We start from the raw sequence: 27,252 nt of genomic DNA, 5'->3' as shown, positions 1-27,252 counted from the left end.
ACACATTCGTTGCTCTGCCACATCGCTGTCTTGAGAAAAAAAAATCAACATTATCACTGGCTATTAGCCAAATCTGGTAGATGTATAAAATTGAATATATGATCAGTATATTGAGGAAGTCCTCTATCTTCTTCGACATAATATCCATACTCAATTTTCAGCCTAACCCTATTCTTAAAAGTTCTACTGACGACATTTTGAGTGTGTCAACATTGTGGGTGTCGACGGTTTAACCATCTCAACACTGATAGTTGACATTATGGTGTCACCATTTTGACTGTCGACATTGCGCCTAAATACTGTCAGCAGCGATGCATCAGTTGTACCATTCTTTCTTTGTTTCTTAATTTCTGTTCTTGTGTAAATTAGTTAGGTCATATATTGGATACTTTGCTTTAGATATTGTTTTTTTTTTTTTCAACACAATGAGGAAAAAGAAAATGAACTGTTCTGTAATATATTTTTATATTAAATGTATTTTACAGAATTTATACCATGTTCTAGCAATAATGGAGGATGTTCTCAAATCTGTACACCCCTCGGGGAAGGACATATAGAGTGTGGCTGCACAGAGGGCTTTGTGTTACTGAGCGATACCAGAACTTGTAGAGGTAAGTCAGATTTATAATTAAAATATTGAAAATATTACATACAGTAGTTTGGGAAAAAAGGCTCAATCTACTGAAGTGAAAAGTATGGCAATTTATGAACCATTAATATCTAATCTTGCAAATCAACCAGTTTTTTTTATAAATAAAATGAGATACATAGGTAATAACTTTTGTTTATTTGTGGAATGAAGATCTGGATGAATGCAGCACTGAAACTCCTGTATGTGACCAAGTCTGCACCAATACGTTTGGATCTTATAAATGCAGCTGCTGGCCAGGTTACATCCTCGGAGAAGACTCACAGAAATGTATTTCCTATATGTAGTTTTGTTAATACTTATCAAAATCTGTAATTTATTGTGATGCACTGCATACATGCATATATAATATACCTGCTCGCCAGGGGTTAAAGTGGGCAGGAACGGGGTGGAACTGAGTTACGTCACCTCCACCAAGTCCCTGCCCAGAAGTCCCACTGACAGAGAGCCACTCTCTGTCTGCCTAGGGAGTCTCAATTTCTTCAGAAGTCCCTCATTTCAGAGAAACCAGCATATAGGTAAGGAAAGAATCAAGCGTAGGCAATACATAGGGGTTGCCATAAAACATTAGGTATCCAAGTGACATAGACCAGTTTGTGGGGACCCCATAAGAAAACCTCTGAGGCACGGCAGAAAATAACACTGATGAAATAGAACTTTTTTTTCTTTTTAAGTGACCTAACATTGTAGTATCAGCTGATGGCAGGAGTGCTAAAGAAAAGCATCTAAAATGTATTTAACACTATCATAGCCCCCCGCCATTCACTTTACCGTTTCCTATACACAATAGTGTGTGTGTAAAGAACAATTTTCACACTTGTTTTGGCCTGTCAGACTAGCGTGCCGGGGGGGGGGGGGGGGGGGGAAGTAGACGGTGGGGGAGAAGAGTTCCACCACCTCTCCAGGACAACTTTAAGCCCTGGTGCTTGTCTATGGGGTAAATTTAGAAGTGGAGATGTTGCCCATAGCAACCAATCAGATTCTAGCTATTCAGTGCATCCTGATAGGTCTCACCCGGCATTGTCAAACAGTCCATTCTCAGTGACTTAGGGGAAAATTTACTAAAGGGGGATTTAGCTATTATCTTCTAGAAGGTGCTAGTTACATGTTAAGTAGAATCTGATTGGTTGCTATGGGCAACATCACTTTTAAAACTCACTTCTAAAGACTCTCACTTTAGTACATTTACCCCTTACAGTATATATTTTCTGTATATTTCCTCTTTAAATGTCAGTTTAGCATTCTGCATTATTTTATATTTTTCTAACAGTGGACATACCAACTAACATACATGATTTAAATAAAGACATGCATCTAATGTAATAACTTTTATTAATGGCTAAATGGTAATAAAAAATAATTACTTCCATAACCAAACATACATTATCTGTTGCTGTCAAGTGCAGAACAAGCTTTATATGCTGAAATACTCTGTATACGTTTGTTTCTCTCTATATTTGTTTACACATTCAATAAACAGTACAGATATTAGCTGAAAGATGTACATTCAGTGTGACTACAAAAAAGACACTATGGGCCTGATTCAGACCCACTCGCGAGCGGCTGTCCGCTCGCAAGTGGGTCGATGGTCTGCACTGAGCATGCGCACGACGGAGGGAGCTCCGTCGTGCGCATGCGCCAGACACGACGAGCGAAGGACTTTCCTTCGCTCGTTGTGTCCGATCAAAGGGGGCGTGCTGTCAATGTTGATTGACAGCACGCCCCCTTTGGTGGGCGTGCCGGGGGCGTGCCTCCCTGACGGGGGCGTTCCCACGGGAACGCCTCCCGTCAGAAGCCGGCCCACTGACATCACTAGTGATGTCAGTGGGAGTGATTTTGGCTCTGATAGAGCCAAAATCACTCCGGAGCTTGCGGTTGAAAACCTCAACCGCAGGCTCCGGCTCGCAATTTCGATGGTCGCGATGGTCACGACCATCGCGGCCATCAAAATGCACGCTCGTATAGCCCGTGGGTGGTGACCCACAGCTATACGAGCGTCCAGGAGGACGCTCCATGAAAATGGAGCCCGGCCCTCATGCAGAGCGTGCGCTCTGCTCAGAGCGTACGGCTCTGAATGAGGGCCTATGTTCTCATCAGTCATTATAAAAGCTTGTATACTGCTATCAGTAGTTTAACAACAATAATACCACTGTAAATGTATTCTCTTCAACTAATTTCAAGGTTGGGTCTATAATTAATAAATTACCTTCAAACTAAGGGCCTGATTCATTAGGGATCGCAACTTCAACAGTGTACACAATTGGCCGATTGTTGTGTAGTGCACACAGCAGTGCGTGAGCGCAAACGCTACACTGTGATCGGACTGCGACTACACAGAGCACGGTAAGCCATCGCAGAGTGAGTGACAGGTAATCAGCGTTTGGGGGTGGTGACGGGAGAGTGGTTGGAGAAATGCAGGCGTGCCTGTCCGTTACATGGGCGTGCCTAAATTAGACACTGTGACGGCATACACAGCTTGACTACTTACTACGTTCAACGAGGCTAGTAATTTCTAAGTAAGGTCGGGGCTGCTGTAATTGTGCGTGAGGGGCCGATGTTACTCGATGTTACCGATGTATATGCAGGACTACAAGGTATTACGGATGTGAGATAGCAGTAGTGGGAGGCAGTGGGCGTCTCTATGATGGCAGTGCGACGGCATTGCTATAGCATTCATTAGCATATTTTCGCAGTAGACCCGCGTGCAATTACGGAGCTGCGATCACAATAGCGATCTGTAATGAATCAGGCCCTAAGTCCTTTTAGTCAGGGGATCACAGCTTAGCCAAGATACTCTAATACACTTCAAAAATAGACCCCAAACTCCTCATTTACTGTATAGCTATAATAAACAACACAAACATATTAAAACAAGTACATGCATATGCTAAAACATACAGTTCACATGTTACAATATAAATAACATGAATCTATTTGTAAATACAATTTTATTTTGGTAACTGAAATTCTTAAATTTGAAATTTACATCACTGTCAAACAATAATAAAACATGAGGAATAGAAGTTATCAGCATACAGACAGGACTTCAAACGTACTGTCCATTGCATACAGTATAAGTAACAGATTTAACATGGAATATACATAGACATCGAATAAAGTTAATTTATTGCTTAAATAAAGCACTTCTGCTGCAAAAGCACATTCATGATGCTGCGATATATGACATGGCTTTTCTATGGAGACCCATTAATGCCACTACAAGATACCTAGTACCTGTATTTACAGCCATGATCTGCCTGTATGGCGTACTGACCAACTAGCATCTCTAACCTCAGTAGTGCTATTACCTGTAAGCGTACCAATGTCTGTCACTGGAAAAGTAGCACTACATAGCAATGTATCAAACTCTCGTACACTTAAAACACATATGCCTAAGACATACTCCATAAATCCATGTTACTTGTATTATTACACTGTGTGCTTTTATCATTGATTAAAATATTTGTGGTGTCAAATGCAACTTGTATGAAGCAAAATTAATATACCCTGTAAATATAAAATTGAAAATGCATATAACATTAAGAAAAATGTAATTCAAAGGTATATTATGTGTTATATTTTAAGAATAATGTTATATAGAGATCATCTTGATGAATAATACAAGAATACCTCCAAATAGTTTAAAAGGTTATTATGAAGAACTTTGCCACTTGGGGACACTCGGCCTGATTCAGAGATTTACGTGAATCCCATATTTATCTAAATCTCGGTCTTTTAATGATCTGCACATGGGCAGGAGTCACACTGTGCAGGGATAGCTCTGGTCCTGCGACATCAGCCACAGTTCCCCAAAAGCCGTTGCATGATTGACATCCTGCTGGCATTTAGTGGTGGTGATGTACATGCAGTTGATCCAAAGATGTGTCTTCAGAAGCAGCCACAGATCAGAGAAGCTGGCTGTGGGTGTCTTTTACTTAAGACGCCTCCTGCGGCTTCTGCGTATTTTAGCACTGCGTGCACAGAAGCAGCGGCTATGCATGTCCGTACATTTTATCAGGCCCACTGTATTGAAATCTATGGATAGTATAGGAGGGGGATGTAGTCAGCATCTCGGCGTGCGGGATGCCGAAGGTCTTAACACCGATGCCGAAATCCCAATAGACCAGGATCCCGGCACCAATATCCCGACCGGCGGCATCCTGAAGGTAAGTATCGGGGTGTTAGGGGGAGGGTAGTGTTAGCTAGCAGGGTTAGGCACTAGGGGGAGGGTTAGGCACCGGTGAGGTAGGGTTAGGCTTAGGGTGTGGGGAGGGGGAGGTTAGGTTTAGGCACTAGGGGGGGGGAGGTTAGGTTTAGGTACTAGAGGGGGGAAGTTAGGGTTAGGCACCAGGGAGGGTGGGTTAGTGTTAGAAAAGTACTTACCATAGCGTCCTATGGGTGTCGGTATTCAGGTTGTCAGGATGCCGCTGTCGGTATTATGACCAGTGGCATCCCCACAGCCGGGATATCATACCCAGCGGTATAGGAAGACATGTAGTCGCTCTCTTTCATTGAAATAAATGCAGAGAAATAGGGTTCCTTGTACTGAATAACCTACATATAATGTTATGTTTTATTGAAAATACATAGAAAATGGTAATGCAACTTATGGGTGTGGTACAAAATGTTGACACCAGAATGTTGACATGGATTTTGACGACATGGTCAAACTGTCAACATGGTCACCTGCAATATTACATTAATATATTTTCTCACAACTTCCTCTGCTGAAGTGTTACCAGTGTTACTGGAGACTGTCCCATTAACAGTAACAGGACTGCTGTACTGTACCCTGCATGATGTGACATGCCCTAATGTAACAGCATAGGGATTTAGGAGGAACACTTTGCTACTGGGAAACGGTCATATGAGCACAAACAGAGGGGCTACTTCTCAGGTGACATTTTAGGTCAGTAAGGTAGTAAGTTTATTAGCCACATAATGTCAGCTGCAAGCTCAGTTGGAGAGCTCTCATATCACAGTCTCTTATGTTACCGGGCCTATGTTAGGCAACGCTGCATGTGTTAACAAATGTGCTATTGTGGTACCTTATACCACTATATAAATATATATATGGGGAGAACAGAGCTTTAATGTCAGTAACCTATCAGATATAAAGATTACAGACTAAACCCATTACGTTTTACTTTATTACTGTACTGCTATAAAATTATTTTAAGAAAATGTACATGGTTAGCAAGTGTCCAATTTCCTCATAACCGTACGTTCAGCCAGTTAAATATGTAACCTGACGTTTTTTCTTATACACATTAATGATATTGGCCATTAACGAATATACTACTGAAAATAAAATTTATCTTATGTCACAATGCTGAGCCTGTGGTTGTCTTCTTCACTGCATCAACCATTATTTGTGGAACATTTCTTTTTGTCAGCAGTGATTGTAAGTTTCCTGTCATTTGTGGAAGTCAAAGCATGTTAACTACTGTAATATTAAAATATGCTAATACAATATAGCTTACAATAAATATTATATGTATATTTGTTTGCCAAATCACATCCCCACATCCCGACAGAAGCATTTATTTTACAAGAATACTTTTCCGTTCAACCTATAATTAAGATTCCAGCCATGATACCATAAACATGAGGTAATAGAGCTGCCAAAAACTTCTTGCCAAGATCCATTATGGTCCTTAGGGCAGATGAACAGTGTGACACCCTGACCTTTCATTGCATCAAACAACTTGTACTGGGCAGAAAGTCCTGCAGGTAGGTGGCCACAGCTTTGGTCATGTAAGTCATCGTACCAAAGGCCCCGCTTGGAGCACTATCATAGAAAAAGCTGCAGATCCCTGTTGCTGGATCCTGCTCGAGGTAAAAATCTCCTGCTCCAAGGGCTTTCTGTGGAATAAAGCACGTATATGTTTGCATTCCAGATATAGTTACAAATAAGTAAAGCAATTTATGTTTCTCAGAAGTATCCTGCAGAATTTTTGGATCTTAATGCTGCACTATACCCTAGCAAGAGACTTTACTAACATTACAGATTTTGTAATATAAAACTTTATAATTTAATCATGTCCACTGAGATGTCTGATGGGGCCCATTGGTACGCCGACTGGGAAAAAGATGCAGTATGAAGCAGTGACGTGCGGTAAGGTAAATGTCTCGGGAGGCACTGGCTAGTATCAGAGCCAGATTTATACATACATATATGAAGCCGAGGGTTCCTGTGGGCATTATTCAAAGATGCAGCAGTATATAGTGCTGAAAATTTGGTGAGTTTTGATCAGGGATGTGCTAAAAGGTAGACAGTGGAGGCAGTGCCTCACCTGTCATACACTTTTTACTCCAGAGTTTTGACTATAATAATGATTAGAATAATACAATGAAGTTTAAAACTTATAAGAACAATTTAAAGAAAATTTTATATAGTCAAAACCCTTGAATATACCTAAGTATGACAGGAAAGGCTCTGCCCCACCTCAGTGCACATCACTAGTATGAAGAATTTGCATAGTGCTGCAAAGCGGGGGCGAGTGCCAGAAGGAGGGGGGGGGACATTGGGGTTCCTCCCCATAACTGCATGGCTGGCATTGGCCATGGTTAATCAGTACCTGTTCACCCCTTCTCTCTGTGCCCCTGAAACCATATAATGTCAGGTATATATAAGCTGGAGGATCATTAACAAGCCTGCATCTGTTTGTGGGAAACAGCTGAGGAACGGGGGCAATGCAGCTATAAGATTGTAGTTTTAATAATGAATGTATGTTTTTCAGCATCTGAAATGGTCTGAAAAGATCATTTACAGACTATTGTAGATAGACAGACTCCTGGTACCATGAGTAGACACATACATTTCAGATGTTTAGAAACATATTCATAATAAAACAGATTATTGTTCCAGATGCAAAGGCACTTGTAATAAAATATTGGATTTAGGAGACAGACATATGGATACTTGGAGCTATACAAGAGTTTATCTGTAAAGATTCAGATTGAAAAGAAAAATATGAGATATGGTAAGAACTTACCTTTGTTATCTCTATTTCTACGAAGTCCATAGGGTTCCACAGGATACCTTGGGGTATAGGTGATGACGTCAGGCATCGGGCACCATAGAGTTAAGTTTTCAGCCTCCCGGGATGCACTAGGGTCCCCCTCCAATACCCCGCCCCCGAGCCAAGGCATCTCAGTTACGTACCAAGCCATAGGCCGGAGGAGGAGAAGGAAGAGAGAGAAAAAAGATCTGGACACACACACAAGAATCACATTCTCACCAGAGGGAGACGGAAAAACCGGTGACCAGAGTAAAGTCCATCTACAGCACAGGTGCGACAGGGCGGGAGTCCTGTGGAACCCTATGGACTTCGTAGAAATAGAGATAACAAAGGTAAGTTCTTACCATATCTCATATTTTCTACATCAGGGTCCATAGGGTATCCACAGGATACCTTGGGGATGTCCCAAAGCAGTATCCTTCAAGGGTGGGGACGCTCCTGTGCTGAAAGGAGAATCCGCCGCCCGAAGGAAGCATCTTGAGAGGCAAAGGTGTCAAACGCATAATACGTCACAAAGGTATGGACAGAGGATCACGTGGCAGCCTTGCATATCTGGCCTGCAGAGGCACCACGTCGAGCTGCCCACGAAGGACCCACAGACCTAGTGGAATGAGCCCTCACAGAGGATGGAACCGGAAGGCCCTCATGAAGATAAGCTTCTGAAATGGCCATACGAATCCAACCTGCCAAAGTTTGCTTTGAAGCAGGCCAACCCTTTTTACGGAAGCCATAGAGGACAAACAAGACGTCCGACTTCCTAAACGAAGAAGTGCGGTCAACATAAATCCTTAAGGCCCGCACAACGTCCAAACTGGCCTCACCCGCTGAAAGATCAGGTGAGTTAAAAGCCGGCACAACGATGTCCTCGTTGATGTGGAAACTTGAAACAACTTTCGGAAGGAATCCAGGACGAGTGCGCAGCACCGCCCTGTTCCTATGAAAAATCAGAAAAGGGGGTCTACAGGAGAAAGCCCCTAAGTCAGAAACACGTCTGGCTGAAACAATGGCCAGAAGGAATATTGTTTTAGATGTCAGCCATTTAAGGTCCACTGAGCCCAGTGGTTCAAACGGCGGTCCCTGAAGAGCCCTCAGGACCACAGCGAAATCCCATGGCGCCATCGGTGGAACAAAAGGTGGCTGAATTCGAAGAACACCTTGCATAAAGGTGCACACATCAGGGATTGCAGCAATCCTATGATGGAACCAGACAGACAAGGCAGACACTTGTACCTTCAGACAAGCAAGGCGAAGCCCATGGTCTAGTCCCGCCTGTAGGAAAGCTAACACTCTAGACAGACGGAACTCCCGAGGGGCGTAACCTCTCGGTCGACACCACTGGAAGAAGGTATGCCACACACGATGGTATATCCTTGCAGAAGATGGTTTCCGAGCTCTTAGCATAGTTTGCACTACAGAGCTGGAAAACCCCCTGGACCTTAACATGGCTGTCTCAACAGCCACGCCGTCAAAGACAGCCGAGTCAGGTCCGGGTGAAGACAAGGACCCTGTGACAGCAGGTCCGGTCGTAGCGGCAACCGCAGAGGAATGTCCACGGACAGACTCTGAAGGTCTGAGAACCAGTGCCGCCTGGGCCACGCGGGAGCTATCAACAGGAGCGTCCCTCCTTCTTGTTTGAGTTTCCGGATTACCCGTGGAAGAAGGGAAAACGGAGGAAAGAGATAAGCAAACCGGAACGTCCACTGGACGGACAGAGCATCCACCAGAGACGCCTTTTCGTCTCTTGTTCGAGACCCGTACACCGGCAACTTGTTGTTGTGTCGTGACGCCATGAGGTCTATCTCTGGAAGACCCCACCTGTCCACCAGAAGTTGAAAGACGTCCTGGTGCATCCACTCCCCCGGATGAACGTCCTGGCGACTGAGAAAGTCCGCCTCCCAGTTGAGGACTCCCGGGATGAATACCACTGATATGGCCGGGAGATTGCGCTCTGCCCAGACCAGGATGCGGGACACCACTACGAGTGCCGCCCGACTTCGGGTTCCTCCTTGCCGATTTATGTAGGCCACGGTGGTGGTGTTGTCCGACTGGACCTGCACGGGGTGTCCTTGGAGAACCCGATGTGCCTGCTGGAGAGCCTTGAAAACTGCGCGGAGTTCCAAGATGTATAATGGAAGCTCCTGTTCTGCCTGAGTCCACCTGCCCTGGAACAAGTGTGGACCCGTGACCGCTCCCCAGCCCCGAAGACTGGCATCCATTGTTAACAGGACCCAGTTCGCCACCCAAAACGGACGACCCTGGTTGAGATGGGTCGTCTGCAAACACCAGGCTAGGGACAGGCGAACCTCCGGAGTGAGCACCATCGTCTGGGACTTTAGACTCTGAGGCAGTCCATTCCATTTGGACAGGATCAATTGCTGCAGAGGTCTGGAGTGAAACTGGAGCCCAGTAACCTCATCGCCGAGTGCAGAGACACTCGACGACTCTGCAGACAACTGCGCACCTTCAACTGTAAGGCAGAGATCTTTTCCCCCATCACAAAGCTCCTCTGCTGACTGGAGTCCAATAAGGCTTCGAGGTGCAGAATCCTCTGAGACGGGATCAAAGTGGACTTTTGCCCGTTTATTAACCAGCCGTGACATTGCAGAACTGCAATCGTCAGGTCCAAGTGGCGTAGAAGGAGCTCTGGAGATCCTGCTACCAACAAAAGATCGTCTAGGTACAGCAACAAGCGGACTCCCTGCAGCCGCAGATAAGCCGCCATGACCTTGGTGAACACTCATGGTGCTGTCGCCAGGCCAAAAGGTAACGCCCGAAACTGGAAGTGATCGTTGCGGATTGCAAACCTGAGGAACTGTTGATGGCGTAAAAGAATAGGGACATGCAGGTAAGCATCCTGTATGTCCAATGACACCATGTAATTCCCAGGTTCCAGCGCCAGAATGATGGACCGTAGGGTATCCATCCAAAAATGCGGCACCCGCAAGGACTTGTTGAGGGCTTGAGGTTGGGAATCGGTCGGTATGACCCATTGGGTTTCTACACAAAAAATAGATTGGAATAGGCACTATAACTCCAGCCTGGAGCATAGTGTGCAAAACCTTCCGCAGTTCCACGGCTTTGTTCCGGTCTAATGGAAGGCCCGTGGTGAAGAATCAGGATGGAGGCCTGTGCCGAAAGGAAAGGGCATACCCGTGAGAAACCACCTTGTGATCCCAAATGTCTGTCGTGGTTATCGACCAACACTGGGCGAACTGCAGCAGGCGGCTTCCCACTTTGGGATCCCCCAAAGGGAGGCCCGGACCGTCAGGCCACGGGCTTGTCATCTGACTTAGGGGCCGGACGTCTGGTACTCCAGGCCTGTTTCCGGGGCTTGGCCGATTTTTTGGGGCCAGCCTGTCTGGGAAAAGACTGTGCTTTAGGCCTACCCTGGGCCCTGTAAGGCCGAAAGGACGACGTACCTGAACTGGAAGGGACCGCGGCAGACGGGAGACATGCAGATTTGGCTGCCGCCAGCATGGCTACAATTTTGTCCAGATCCGGACCAAATAGGACTTCTCCATTAAAAGGCAAAGCTTCCAAGCCCTTTTTGGAATCAGCGTCCGCCTTCCAAGATCGCAACCATAAGGTGCGACAAGCAGCTACAGCTGCCGAAGAAATCCGAGAAGTTAGGGTACTGATATCCAAAGCCGCTTCATTGATGTAAGTGGCCGAATCCCAGAGATTGCCTACCAACTCGGGCTGTTCAGCCGAACAGTCGGAATCCAAAGACGCCTCCAAACTATCGGACCAGCGCTCCATAGCTCTGGCTACCCAACATGCGGCCATAGCCGGTCTGGATGCCCCCCCCGCAAGGGAATAAATGAACTTTAGGCAGATCTCCACCTTACGGTCCGTAGCATCCTTCAAGGAGGACATGGAGGGCATGGGCAATGTGGCACTTCGGACTAGGCGTGTCACATGAGAATCCACCTGTGGAGGGGATTCCCACTTAGAAAAATAATTGTCCGCAAACGGGTAAGCCACCGCTAAGCGTCTTTGAGGCTGATACCGTTTACCAGGGTGTTTCCATGCCTCCTCTAAATGGTCTACTAACTGACCCGAAAGAGGAAACACTGTGGCGTCACCCTTAATATCCTTAAAAAAGGCATATTTGGACTTGGACACTGGAGGATCTTCATCCTCAATAACTAAAGCTGTGCGGACTGCCCGAATAAGGCCAGGAATATAAACCTTGGACTTAGCGTCCGACTCTTTAGTACGAAGGGGTTCTTGGTCAGGTAGATCCAGAATCTCCCCATCATCGGACGTCACGTCGTCATCCTCATAAGGAGCGGACAGATGCGCCACCGGCCGCTTATGAGGCCGCAACACAGACTCCCCTTGTAACACGTCCGACAAATGCTGTACAGAACTTGTCAGTGAATTAACCCACGCAGGCTCCTGAGAGACCTGGGGAGGGGAAATAGGGAGACTGTGGGGTACCATCAGTTGTCCCGGGAAACTCTGCATGGGTGACGACACCACTGACTGCTGGGACAATCCCATCTGTGAAAACACAGGTTGCGAAGCTAACTGGCCCACTAGGGTTGTAAGTGCCTTGGCGAAACAAGCCCAGGGCGGTTCCTGTACCGGAGCCGTGACAATACTTGGCCGCGCCAATAAAAAAACACTGCCGACATAGCCCCTCCGCGTTACCCTCCCCCTCCGCTATTGGTACTGTACCTTCCACGTAGTACACAGAAGCTGAAGAGGAAATTCACTCTCAGACATAATGGTAAGTATGTGACCCCTCTCACTGATACTCGTTAGTATAGTGGGAGAACCACCCTGCAATCACCGCACCGCAAGGGCTTTAGCAGAAGAAGAGCAGGGACAGTGAAATGGCTGACAGTAGAAAGTGAAAGTACAGGCAGCAGACGCTAGCAGAAGTCACATGCAATGCAAAGAAATTAATCCCTGCACTATCAGCGCTGATCCTCAACTACGCAGACACAGAGCCAGGTAGGACACAGCGCTGCATACACAGACCTGTTTCAACGGAGGAGAGGTATGCCGGGGTACCCAGACCACGATGCCACCGATCAGCAGCTTCCAGCAGCATTCACCATGCTTCTGCAAATATGGCCACCGAGGAGCAGAGAGGAGGCCGGCCTGGGGGAGGAGCGCTGCCACAGGGCCAATCAGCAGGTGGCAGAGAGGGCTGTGTGCAGCGGGGGAGGCGCCGGCTGTGTACAGGGAAGGCGCGCTCTCCTGGCATGCAATTAACCCCTGGGACGCCGCAGCGCTACCACTCAGCTGCGGTCCGCTGTCCCAGGGGGGTAGTGGAAGTGCAGGTTGTTACCTGGCTCCACGCTGCAGTCAGTCCCCAGGGAGCCCCCTGCCTAGGGACTCTGGACCATGTGTTCAGCGGGGACCCACCGCAGGACCCTGCTGCCCCCTTGAATCCGGCCATGGTCCAAAACATCTGGGGTCACCGCTAGCTGTGACCCCAGATGCTTCCCCGGGCCTTCCCCAGCATCCCCGGATCAGTACCAGCGTTCTGGTACCGGCGGGGGTGTAGGGAAGACAGCATGGACGTCAGTAGTGACTGTCCATGCTGTACTTCCAGATGGGCATCCACAGCTGCCGTGAAGAAAACTTCAGGGGCTATCCTTAGCCCCCCTCTAAACAGGTGCTCTGACTCCGAGCCGGGCACCAACGAAACTGAGATGCCTTGGCTCGGGGGCGGGGTATAGAAGGGGGAACCTAGTGCATCCTGGGAGGCTGAAAACTTAACTCTATGGTGCCCGATGCCTGAAGTCATCACCTATACCCCAAGGTATCCTGTGGATACCCTATGGACCCTGATGTAGAAAAAAATAGTTTTAATGAAGAGGATGGAGGATTTCCCTAAAAAAAACTGAATATCTCCTCCAATGGAGCATGGTGTGAGAGGTGCAGTGTTCCATACCTGGTCCTGAAGAAATAGGTCACTGGCCATGTGCACAATACGATCAACGTGGATAATGCCACCAATACTATCCACTTCCATATCGGACACCAGTGTGAGCACATGTATCGCCTCCACTAGCAGCTGTCTGTACTCAGGCTGAGGAACGTGGTTCAGGACAGACTCCACATGGACAGCAAACTTAATCTCGCAAGCAGTCATCTGGCAAAAGTCAAAAGCAATACTGTAATATGAATATTAAGGGGTGATGTATATTTCATGTCATTTATGATTAAAAAAAAAGAGGCGGAACGTAAAATCACTTATTTATATCCATATTCTGAGGTGTGCGCATTGCAAGATGTGTGCAGGTTGGTATTAGTGGCATATGCGTCCAGTTTACATCAGGCATACATCAAACACACAAGTGTCTGTTACCCATTTTGTTTGCTGCAAAATACGCATCCACTTGGTTTCAATAAATCTTAAAAACCCAGCAGGTGTATTATGTATCGAAAGACCTGCTAGAACATGCACACAAATACATAATATATGCACAAGCAACAAAGAAAGCACCTATCAGCTTCAGAGACAAACTCACAGTCATCCAATCAAATTGCTAGTGCAGGCAATAATTATCAGCATGTATTTTCATCTGTCATTGGGCATCCGCATATATCCGTCTCTGTGATGGTCTGCATCTGTCCACAAGTCCACGAACATGCCTTTACTATACTCTACCTACTTCAGTCCACCCTTTCCTTCCCCCAACCTGCCTCTCCAGGAGCGAGCATGCAGAAGTGTCACGTGTTTGGCCTCTTTATTTTGCCTAAGTTCAAATGAGTATCAGCTCCTGAGTGTGTCACATACCATTAGGAGCAAACTGACTGAGGGCCTGATTCAGAGCCGGACGCTCTGACCAGAGCGCTCGCTCTGAATCAGGGCCGGGCTACCTAAAATTGGAGCGGCCTCTTGGACGCTCGCATAGCTGTGGGTTACCACCCACAGCTTATGCGAGCGTCCATAATGATGGTCGCGATGGTCAAGACCATCGCGACCATCGGGCTTGCGACGAGACCCTGCGGTAGGGTCTCGTTGCCACAAGCCCTGGAGTGATTTTGGCTCTATCAGAGCCAAAATCACTCCCACTGACATCACTAGTGATGTCAGTGGGGCCGGACCCAGACGGTAGGCGTTCCCATGGGAACGCATCCGTCTGGCAGCCACGCCCCCGGCATGCCCACCAAAGGGGGCGTGCTGTCACTCACCATCGACAGCACGCCCCCTTTGGTGCGAGACCCCGAGCGACGGCTTCCCCGTCGCTCGCAGGGTCTCGCGAATGCGCACGACGGAGCTCCCTCCGTCGTGCGCATGCGCACTTGAGCACCATCGACCCGCTTGCGAGCGTACAGCGTTCACGAGTGAATCTGAATGAGACCCTGAAACCAATGTATAATTTAATGTTTTGTAGGCAGTGGCAACAAATCACACTGTAGTTTTCATTAGTGGGAACTGACCCAGATTGGTTTAAACAAATATTCTATTGTTTTCTATATAGCTTAATGCTGGGTACACATTTTGAAAAATGGGTCAACAGACCAATCCACCATCAAAGCGGCCGACTGGTAATCTATACAAACCTACCACTCGATGTGTCTGCACTGACATCACAACTAGGCGGGCATTTCAGTTTACGCAGCCAGTTGAGATGTCAGTGTCTGTGGTCTCTGCAGCAAGTGTACAGGCAGTAGGCGGGTCACCGGTACAGCCAGATGCACCGATAAGCCTGTCAGATATATCAGCAATATATAATATATCGCTCGTCGATAGAGTAAGTGATATATCGCCAAGTGTGTACCCAGCATAAGGAACACTAACAGAAGTGGCAATCTGCTTTCCTGAGGTACTGTAGCTTAAAGCCACAGAACTAGGTGACTTCCCTCCTCTGTTCTGGGTTTGCACCATGGTATTATATCAGAATTTTGAAAGCAGCAACCACAATTAGTTATGCACATACGTAAGTAGAATCTTAATGTTACAATATAAATCATGCACAATAAATATTTGATGTTACCTCTCTTGTGCTGGAGGAGGGAAGGACATACCCATCTATAGACAAACCATGGCACTGTAGAAATAAGTTATCACAGAAATAGTAAAGTTTCTTTAAATGACTGCATTACATTTATAAAACCAAAGATACTGTATAGAAGGTGAGTAATATAACAAAAATAATATGCAAGTATTCTTGGCATAATAGTCATCAAATAAATGCTGCCTATTGCCATATGAAAGCAGTATGCAGTCATTGTGTTTTCATAGGGAGCACAGCTCTTTCTGTACAAATCCTGCACCACTCTGTCCTCTCTGAATGCCCAGTTCCACTTCCCCAGCCCCTCTGCTCCTGCCCTCAGTGTCATACAGATGTGTCCTTATACACTATTGCTGCAGACACGCAAAACAGCCCCTCTTGGCGCGCCAGGTCCCAGGAGACTCTGGGCCTGATTCATAGCCGAACGCTCTGACCAGAGCGCTCGCTCTGAATCAGGGCCCTCTTCCCTAAAAATGGAGCGGCCTCTTGGACACTCGCATAGCTGTGGGTTACCACCCACAGCTATGCGAGCGTCCATGATGATGGTCGCGATGGTCAAGACCATCGCGACCATCGGGCTTGCGACGAGACCCTGCGGTAGGGTCTCGGTGACCGCAAGCCCTGGAGTGATTTTGGCTCTATCAGAGCCAAAATCACTCCCACTGACATCACTAGTGATGTCAGTGGGGCCGGACTCAGACGGTAGGCGTTCCCATGGGAAAGCCTCCGTCTGGCAGCCACGCCCCCGGCACGCCCACCAAAGGGGACGTGCTGTCACTCACCATCGACAGCACGACCCCTTTGGTGCGAGACCCCGAGCGACGAATTCCTCATCACTCGCCGGGTCTCGCGCATGCGCACGACGAAGCTCCCTCCGTCATGCACATGCGCATTCGGCCACCATCGACCCACTTGCGAGCGTCCTTCGCTCGCAAACGGGTCTGCATCAGGCCCTCTGTTTCAGCCAAGCATCTTTTTTGCATCTTTTTTAACAGAAAATACATCTTAGTCGCGACACCTGTATTTCTGTGTGCGACTGAGTCTGAAGCTGTATACGAAGTGCTATGATGCGGCAGCCGCAGCTTTCTCCCATGCCAAGTTGTGCTTCACTTACAGACTTAGTCGCACACAGATATATACTGTAAGTGTCTCATATCAAATTATCAGAGCAGTCTTCTGCTGCATCCTAGTCGCATTTTCATGGGACAAAGACGCCTGGCTTAAGCAGAGTTGCACGGGAGCTGTATGAGGACACATCTCTAATTGTCTGCATTCGTCCCTACCTCGTGTGTATATGTCTTTTACATACCCCTGTGTATTTCTGTCTCTTATTTTTGTGTGTCTGCATTTCTTTGCCCACCTTTGTGTGTGTGACAGCTCGGCTTCTCCACTCAGCTCAGGCTGACGTGGGAGCCCCTTTTCTATTGTTCTGGGACAGGTAGAAGGCCTCCTCTTTAGACCTGAGGGTGACAAGTGTATGGAGGTGCTAATGTACATCCTAGACCTCTGGTGGCTGCCACACAGAATATTTTCCATTGACCATCTAAAAGTAAAGGCATAAGCTGGATCTTATACAGGTCCATGCCTCCCTTCTTTTTTTCAGGAGTAATCTCCCCCGTCCCAGGAGAGCATCTTCCTTGTCCAAACATATTTCTGCCCATCTTCAACCTAAAGCAAATTTCTTTATAAAACTATCATAAGGTTTGTAATACGTATGCAAGGCCGGCTTAAGGGCCACATAGGCCTTGGGCTGAAAAGGATCAAAGACCTATTATGAAGTGGAGAAGCTGTGACCTGTGCTGTGTGGTTGTGGCCAGTGCCATGGGGTCAGCCCCAGCTCTATCAGCCCAAATGTGTCCCTATGTAAGTGTAGGAAAAAGTGCATTGTTTTGTGAGGAAAGGTACAATTTTTATACTTATGATTTATGGTTGTGTGGTCAGATGGTCAGCATCACAGTGATGGAACTATCTTTATGTGGAGGCCTGGACACTCTTCCTCCTTTCATATTTTTCAGAAAGTATTAGATGGTAGCCTGGGACTTAGTTCCCTTAGGATTTGGGTTTATGATCTTTCTGTATATTTTCAAAGAAATTGTCCCTGATTCTAGACGTTTGGAGCTTATTTATGTGAAATTATTTAGGAGAAATAGTTTATAGAGATATATGACCACATATAAGCAATAAAATAGCATATAAGCTGTTTAGTGAGAAAAGGGCATGGGCGGCATATTTATGTGAGGTGAGGAGCATGGAGTGTAATTAGATGTGCTGAGGGCTGCTTGTGTGGATGGTTGCTTGTGCGTAGGGCTGCTTGTTTGGAAGGCTGCTTGTGTAGGGCAGCTTGTGTAGGGCTGCTTGTGTGGAAGGCTGCTTATGCAGGGCTGATTGTTTGAAAGGCTGCTTGTGTGGAGGGCTGCTTGTGGAGGGTTGATTGTTTGAAGGGCTGCTTGTGGAAGGCTGCTTGTGTGGAGGGCTGCTTGTGTAGGGCTGATTGTGAAGGGCTGATTGTGTGGAGAGATGCTTGTGTGTAGGGCTGATTGTTTGGAGGGCTGCTTGTGTAGGGCTGATTGTGTGGAGGGCTGCTTGTGTGGAGGGCTGCTTGTGTAGGGCTGATTGTGTGGAGGGTTGATTGTGCAGGGCTGCTTGTGGGAAGAGATGCTTGTGTGGAGGGCTGCTTGTGTAGGGCTGATTGTGTGGAGGGCGGATTGTTTGGAGGGCTGCTTGTGTGGAGGGCTACTTGTGTAGGGATGATGGTGAAGGGCTGCTTGCATGGAGGGCTACTTGTGTAGGGCTGCTTGTGTGGAGGGCTACTTGTGTAGGGATGATGGTGAAGGGCTGCTTGCGTGGAGGGCTACTTGTGTAGGGCTGCTTGTGTGGAGGGCTACTTGTGTAGGAATGCTGGTGAAGGGCTGCTTGCGTGGAGGGCTACTTGTGAAGGGCTGCTTGTGTGGAGGGCTACTTGTGTAGGGATGATGGTGAAGGGCTGCTTGTGTGGAGGGCTACTTGTGTAGGGCTGATTGTGTGGAGGGTTGATTGTGAAGGGCTGCTTGTGGGAAGAGATGCTTGTGTGGAGGACTGCTTGTGTGGAGGGCTGCTTGTGTAAGGCTGATTGTGTGGAGGGCGGATTGTTTGGAGGGCTGCTTGTGTGGAGGGCTACTTGTGTAGGGCTGCTTGTGTGGAGGGCTACTTGTGTAGGGATGATGGTGAAGGGCTGCTTGCGTGGAGAGATGCTTTTGTGGAGGATTGGTTGCTTACATTAATACTGTGTAAAGAAATAATACTAACAAATACTAAACCAGTTTATGAGTTTATAGACTCAATTAGGCAAAGTTTCTGGAGACACCTTAATTCCTAATTGAGTTATATGACATTTATGAAGCTGTTCTCTGACAGTTGTTACAAGAAGATTTACTTTTAACAGTATTTCAGTGGTAGTCTGGATAATTCAAGCCTGAGAATCAACTATTACTTCTGGGACTGTTTTTTGCCTATTAAAATTACAGCACATTTATGGAAGCTAGTTGTTGTCTACCTTTAAATAGCTGACATGCTTATTTTTATACTGATGAACACTTTAAGATTATTATACAACTTTGAGTTGATATGCTGGAGCTAGTCATGCTTGGTATGTACTAAATTTATGGGACCTATATAATATTTGCGATTAAATTTGATGAATCGGGAAGTGCACTTATGTGGTGAGTAGGAGGAGGTTGAGGCCACTAATTACCCGAACCTGGGCTTGATGGAGAGGCCAGGATTAGCTGCTGAGGGAAACATTGTCCCCCTTTGCAGCATGCGGTGCCGCTTCGGTCCTGGTGGTGAGGTGCGCAAATCTCATAGCCAGTAGCCCACCACTGATGAGACGTGAATCTGTGAATGGCTGTGACGAGTAAACTAAGAGTGTGTTATCTTCAGATCGTAAACCCAGAACAAATGTCCTACAATTGAGCTACAGAAATAAAAATGCTGCTTAAATATTGACCAACTACTTTTAAAGTTATCTCTTACTCAGGTATGATAGCACTATACTCTTAGTTTTAGACCATAGGGGAGACCCCTTATCTTAAGTGCCCCAGGCCCTCCGAAGTCTTAATCTTGCTCTGCGAGGCCCCATTAGATGCAAAGACATTAAGATTAAAAAACCTCATTAGATTAAAAAAAATACATGCACAATGTTAATAAAAATGTACACTAAGGTACAATTTAATGACTCACTTTCTGAAGAAGAGACCACACTTTCTGGTAGAACCCCATAGGCACCCGGTTGATGGCTCCATCAAGTCTTCTTCTTCTTAGCCACTGGCCTTGGTGGTCATCCCAAATAAGTTGGGGTCCACAGGTTGCTATTGGAGACAATGTCCCTGTTGGGGATGATGGACTACTGCATCTCTGTAACGAAATATGAAAACCTAATAAGCAAATACACATACTTATTTTCCGTAACTTGGGATTAGCACACAAGTCCAGGATTAGTAGTTCAGGAAATAGCGGTGTGAGTAATTATTTTCTGTAAGCCAAAAAGAGAATAATAAGAATAAGCAGATTAAAATATAACTTTTCACCATGTTATAATGTGCCTTTGTATTAAAGAAATATGCAAATTGTACCTCTGAAACTGTTGTGGAACTGCTTTGAAACTTCAGTATATATTACTTTATTTCTGAAAACCTATCCACCCAGATATTTTAAAGTGTTGACTGGTAAAATGCACTCTACAGTAGGTCTGTTTTTTATTTCATGTAAAAAAAAAAAAATACTATTTTTTTATATATAGGTATCGATAGCTTAAACTACTATGACATACTGGTGCTGTCCATAAAGCAAATATTTATGAAAGTAATTGAACTAAATAGAGGTACTGAAAACATGGAGCCTCTAAGGATATATTTAGAGGAACATGAAAGGAAGGCTAAACCTCAAAGATGCATCTGGGCGTTTGATGTTTGTGTAATGCTAATAAATCTCCATTTTCATTCTCTTTCTTCGTGTTCATCCTTGTTTAAATACAATTCCAGATTTACCCTACTTACAGTTTTTCTAAGCCAATCAAATGATAGTAACATTTTATAGAATAATAATTAATTCAATTCCAAATGAGATGATCACAGACTATTTAGGCTGTTTAGCACACTCCTAGGGGAAGGGAGACGTTTATAAGGTTAATGACATAAAAAGTTTACAAAAATCCATCAGGATATGAAATATTAAATAAAAAGCTCTAATATCCCTTATTTTAGAAATTAACCTTACACACATCACAATCTGGGATGTACTATTTTGTGTCCGAGAGAAAATACTGAACATTTTTAAATTTTAAGACTGCAGCTGGAGCTAATGCCAATTCATTCAGACTTGTTTACATTATTACAACGCCATAAATGCCTCAAAAGAATTGTCTTCAGATGGAAGTTAAGCATATAACGTCATTAATCCCTTCGTTCTACAGGGCTGCATTGAGATGTAGGTTGGATTTTTCAAAATATACACACAGAGAACACCATTGGTCACTAACGGCCTAATTTACAGTTTAACCTAAATGCCTCGTTTGCAGATGGGCAAAGATGCCCGAGCACACTTGTTTTTATGTCTGTATTTCCAGTTGCACATATACATACAACATTAAATCTGCTCTATAAAAGAGTCCAGTACAGAGATGTCATCATCATCAAGTCCATGTAATAGCCTTCAAGATGCAGGATCTGACGAGATGCAGGCAAGTCTGCCCATATAAGGGCAAAACTAGGAGAAGGGTGCGTTTGGACAGCTCTACTGCCTATATACTTTTAAAAATCCTGCTATTTATGGTTTGTTCCTTTCCAAGCTGACAAGTACTATGGGAAAACTTCTCCTGCATATCAGGGGCTCGGAGGTGGAAGCCTGCTGGGTGCCTCTCGTGATATATCCCCGATGTTCTCAGCGGCCGGCTCCTCTGCTTGCAGTGTGTGGTGTCCCTGTCTCCGGCTCCAGAGGCTGTATAGTGTGCTGAACTTACCTGAGGTCTCCGTCCTGCTTCCTGGCCCCACCCATTGAGATACTGTTGCCTATTCCCGCCATCCATCTCCTCTTCGGATCCCGTCCGTCTGCTGTGGCGTTTGAAGAGTACTGGTCGCGGACCGCTGCCATCTTGTTGTCATGGTTCTCCTCGGCTGCTGTGCAGATCCACTTGTTATTCTGGTGCTTCTGATCTGGTGGAGTACTCTCCATGCTTGTTTGCCATCACTAGTGCTGCGGTTGTGCTGCTTTTTCGTCTCCTGATTCAGCGGTCATCTTGTCTGGTGCTTCTTCTCCACATATGCTGTCTTCTTCTCGTCTGTGGGTGAGCTCTGGTGGTTTGCTAGCTGCGGCCATCTTGCTCACCTTCCGGCTTGATATTTAATTGTCTCTGCTGTGCTTGACCTCTAACATTCTGAAGTTTTCCTGCTGGAAATTAGTAAAGATGGCTGACTCTTTATTACAACTTCTCCGGGCGATTAATGCCTCTACTCAGAGCCTTCTTATTAAGCTTGGTGGCATGATGGCTGTACCCCAGGGTTCTGTACCAGCTGTATGCACGCCTTCTATGAAAGAGCAATCTCTGGATCTGTTGTGACTTATCTGAAGATTAGTCCAATTGGGTTGAAGCTACAAAATTCATCCAAGAATGTTTTTGCTCTATCCTGTGTGTCCTTGGATGGATGAGTCTTCAGGATTTATTGTTAATGTCTAGCAGTATGTGTATTTTTCTTTATTTTCTTGGGGAGTCAGGGACGGGAATGTTCATACATTTTCGCAGGAAGCTGAGACCTGGCCAGATTTATATATTTAATATTTTTTAAATCTATTTGCTCTGGATTAATGTTTCGTCATTTTGCTAGATACAGGCCATTGGAGTAGATAGGGTATAATATTGTTTGAGCACAATTATGACGATAATTTTTTGATAATCTTCAAGACTCGTGTGGACTCCCTAACAGCTCTTTCCATCAATACCTTTAACTTTCATGGTCTAGAAATCTAGGGCCTGATTCTGAGAGCGGAACGACGGAATAATTTTTAGTCACCTTCGCATTTGCCATAGCTGTGGATACACCTCTGTGACCTTATGATTGATTCAGAGTCACCTGCATCTCTGCATCCACTGACTGGATGTCACCCCATTCAGGAAAGAGGTACTGCACGGGTTGTGACAGGTGCAGGGTGCTGGAATGAAGGCTAACAATGGTTAAAGGGTGCCTAAACACTGCATGAGTGATATCATGTGACTAATCCAGTGTTTTTACAGATGGAACGCCTGTCGCTCACATGGAGAAGAAGCAGTCAGCAGTTTCTTACCTGTGAAGCTGGGTTGGCTGCTACTCCCTTAATGTCAGTAATGGGCTGAGAGTGTGGTGCTGAACTATGACATAAAACTGCAGCAATACACACTGAGGAATAGGAAATGCCACCTCCTGCCTGCTAAGATAAGCAGAGGACTTAGGAGCACAACGTTAAAATAAGAAGGGTGCATCTTCCAAGGGGGGTAGGGGCACCATCTTAGATGGTGTATGGGGCCAACCTCAGCTGGGCGAGGTACCTTGTTTAGGGCTCCCAAATATCTTCCACCAGGGTCTGCTATGTTATGTTCACATTCAGAATGTTGACATGGTGATAATATCAACATTGTGCATATCGACCTTAACGATGGCCTAACCTAAACCTAACCTTATCCACAGCCTAAACATAACCCCAAACCTAATCCTAAACCTGTAATGTCGACATTATGACTGTTGACATTCACAATGTAAACGTAATGACCAAGTGAGCATTTTGACCATGTCGACATTTACACCATGTCAACATTCTGGTATCAACATTCTGTCGACATAATGACTACATACCCTTCCACTGTCCCTGCATGTATTCAGTTTCGATCTCTACTCCCTGTAGCTTTGTTATAAAGTTTATTTCTTCTGAAATATTGGTATTTTATGCTTTTTTATTTTCATTAGTTATTTAACTGTAGTTGATGTGGTGATGAAGATGCGCTATTTAATGATGCTTTTAAAAATGGAATTAATAAATAAATAAACACAAACAGCCTGCATATTTCTTTACTCTTCAGTGAATTAAAAAATACCAGCCAATGGTAATCTTTGTCATAATGCAATATGCAATGGAACAATAAAACAGCAATGCAATGTGCAGTGCATTGTGGGAGCAATATTTATGGACTCATGATGAGAAAACAATTTGGCCTAACAAAAAATGGCACATGTACTGTATATAATTGAATCGAATAATGACAATTTGTTTATCAGGTACTTTTCCTTACAACAACACAATGGAATGCAGAACACAGGATGGTACAGGACACAGGTTCTCAAACTCGGTCTTCAGGACCCCAAACAGTGCATGTTTTCCAGGTCTCCTCACAGAATCACAAATGAAATAATTAGTTCCACCTGTGAATCTTTAAAAATGTGTCAATGAGTAATGAATACACCTGTGCACCTGTGTGGGGGCCTGAAACGTGACCTGTGTGGGGTCCTGAGGTCCGAGTTTGAGAACCATTGGTATAAGAGAAGCTGTGACAGAAAAGCACAAGGACACATATGATGGGTTTACCGTAGACCTTGATGAATGGATGCTGCTGCTTACAGAATGCCCAAACAAGAACTACAGGAGAACACAGAAAATAAAGTGTGTAAATGATGCTAGACATGCAATGGATCCCATGCACATGGAAAGAAGATGGGTGTGGAAAGCTGATAGTTAGTAAACATTTGTATGTTAGAAAAATATTGAAATGACATTTCAGTTTTGACATTATGATATAGAACTGGTCCATCAAAGATTATTCAGCTGACTGACCATCTAGGCCCTGAAAAATAGACAGAGGTGTTTTATACTTGATAATCGACCATTACTGGAGAAAATATTATGCTTCACACCACCTCACAGTGTATATACAGTCAGGTGCATAAATATTGGGACACTGACAGAATTTTCATATTTTGGCCTCTACTCACCACCACAATGGCTTTGAAATGAAACAAACAAGATGTGCTTTAACTGCAGACTTTCAGATTTAATTTGAGGGTAATTACATCCAAATCAGGTGAACGGTGTAGGAATTACAATGGTTTCTATATGTGCCTCCCACTTTTTAAGGGGCCAAAAGTAATGGGACTATCAACTCAAAAGCTATTTCATGGACAGGTGTGGGCTATTCCCTCATTATTTCATTATCAATTAAGCAGGTAAAAGGTCTGGAGTCGATTCTAGGTGTGACATTTGCATTTAGAATCAGTTGCTGTCGACTCTCAATATTAGATCCAAAGAGCTGTCACTGTCAGTGAAGCAAGCCATCATCATTAGGCTGAAAAATCAAAACAAACCCATCAGAGAGATAGCAAAAACATTAGGTGTGGCCAAATCAACTGTTTGGAACATTCTTAAAAAGAAATAATGCACCGGAGAGCTCAGCAACACCAAAAGACCCGGAAGACCACGGAAAACAACTGTGGTGGATGACAGAAGAATTATTTCCCTGGTAAAGAAAAACCCCTTCACAACAGTTGGCCAAATCAAGAACACTCTCCAGGAGATAGGCGTATATGTGTCAAAGTCAACAATCAAGAGAATCCTTCACAAGAGTGAATATAGAGGGTTCACCACAAGATGTAAACCATTGGTGAGCCACAAAAACAGGAAGACCAGATTAGAGTTTGCCAAACAACATCTAAAAAAGCCATTACAGTTCTGGAACTTCATCCTATGGACAGATGAGACAAAGATCAACTTGTACCAGAGTGATGGGAAGAGAAGAGTATGGAGAAGGAAAGGAACTGCTCATGATCCAAAACATACCACCTCATCAGTGAAGCATGGTGGTGGTAGTGTCATGGCGTGGGCATGTATGGCTGCCAATGGAACTGGTTCCCTTGCATTTATTGATGATGTGACTGCTGACAAAAGCAGCAGAATGAATTCTGAAGTGTTTTGGCCAATATTATATGCTCATATTCAGTCAAATGCTTCAGAACTCATTGGACGGCGCTTCACAGTGCAGATGAACAATAACCCGGAGCATACTGTAAAAGCAACCAAAGAGTTTTTTAAGGCTAATAAGTGGAATGTTATGCAATGGCCAAGTCAAACCCCTGACCTGAATCCGATTGAGCATGCATTTCACTTGATGAAGACAAAACTGAGGGGAAAATGCCCCAAGAACAAGCAGGAACTGAAGACATTTGCAGTAGAGGCCTGGCAGAGCATCACCAGGGATGAAACCCAGCATCTGGTGATGTCTGCGCGTTCCAGACTTCAGGCTGTAATTGCCTGCAAAGGATTTGCAACAAAGTATTAAAAAGTGAAAGTTAGATTTAGGATTGTTTAGTTTGTCCCATTACTTTTGGCCCCTTAAAAAGCGGGAGGCACATTGTAATTCCTACACCGTTCACCTGATTTGGATGTAATTACCCTCAAATTAAATCTGAAAGTCTGCAGTTAAAGCACATCTTGTTTGTCCCATTTCAAAGCCATTGTGGTGGTGACTAGAGGCCAAAATATGAAAATTCTGTCAATGTCCCAATATTTATGCACCTGACTGTATGTAATGATATTGTCACTTATTCAATAATGTCAACATTATCCATGGAAAACAGGATAATTCCAAATACCATCAAAGCGAAGCATATTAAGACTAGGATTTTCACCTCAGATAAATTACATACTGTACTGTAATTAGGACAAAACAGATTATAATTGTTGTTCCACAAACTGTAATGTCTAACGCTGGGCATACACTATACAATTATCTGTCAGACATCTGTCTAATTTGGCAGATTGGAATGAAAACCTTGTAATGTATGGGAGCAAATGACATTCTATCTTATGGTCCCAAACACTGGAAAAATAACAAAATAACAAAAAAACGATTGTTCAATTTCATTTGATTTTACCAATTTGTCTGAACGACCATTTTTGCCTGTTTTCCAGTGTTTGTGAGCAAATGCTCGATTGTCATTTGCTCCCATATACTACAACATTTTTCTTCCAACCAGCAGAGCTGTAACTAGGGAGGTGCGACATGTGCAATGTGCATAGGGCAGGGGGCGCTATTCGGGCCTGTCAATTTTCGGTTTATAGTCATTCTCACTTGTACCTTCCTCTTATTTATCCCCGGCATCTACTGGCCGCTCCTATCTCTTCCCTAGCTGACTATCCCTCCATCTGGCCGCCTCCCCAAGCACCTCCAGTCACATCCTTTTTATTTAACACGCACATTTCAAAATACTGTCATACCTGGGACTTAAACCTCTCACTTCTCACATGGCAGTCAGACACCTTACACATGGAGCTATCTGCCCTACAATTTCTGATGGCAACCCTGAACACAGCCACCGATTCCAGACCCAGGTGTTACCAGTACATCTCAATTACCCTTGCTGGTAAGATCAGCTGCACGGATCTCCCCACCGCTGATATTTGCTGCATATACACTATAAGTAGCACTCTTTCTATACCTTCATTCGGTGAGCTACACCGCCGGCTACTGGCTTATGCACAGCTGTACTGACGTACAAAACCTGCTGCAGATGCACATCTACAGCTGGTTAATTATACTGCATAA

The 27,252-nt window shown here is 45.1% G+C and overlaps 1 protein-coding gene across 3 annotated transcripts in view; it reads right to left on the bottom strand.

Annotated features, from left to right (window-relative positions):
- Positions 1 to 2,391: 2,391 nt before the first annotated feature.
- Positions 2,392 to 27,252, bottom strand: part of PHKA2 (phosphorylase kinase regulatory subunit alpha 2) — a 119,202-nt gene continuing 94,341 nt past the window's right edge. For 2 of the 3 annotated variants that reach the window (XM_088451631.1, XM_088451632.1), the window contains 5 exons: positions 24,243 to 24,293; positions 19,875 to 20,048; positions 15,639 to 15,692; positions 13,586 to 13,786; positions 2,392 to 6,514 (listed from right to left, as the gene is read on the bottom strand). In XM_088451631.1, coding sequence (XP_088307757.1) covers positions 6,341 to 6,514; positions 13,586 to 13,786; positions 15,639 to 15,692; positions 19,875 to 20,048; positions 24,243 to 24,293 — 654 coding nt within the window. In that variant the 3' untranslated portion in view covers positions 2,392 to 6,340. The remainder of the gene's footprint in view (positions 6,515 to 13,585; positions 13,787 to 15,638; positions 15,693 to 19,874; positions 20,049 to 24,242; positions 24,294 to 27,252) is intronic. The other variant, XM_088451633.1, reaches the window with a different exon arrangement.

Source organism: Taudactylus pleione, unplaced genomic scaffold (assembly GCF_031769625.1).
Source record: "Taudactylus pleione unplaced genomic scaffold, aTauple2 ptg000026l, whole genome shotgun sequence".
Taxonomy (NCBI): domain Eukaryota; kingdom Metazoa; phylum Chordata; class Amphibia; order Anura; family Myobatrachidae; genus Taudactylus; species Taudactylus pleione.
This window is presented reverse-complemented; position numbering and strand designations above follow the sequence as displayed.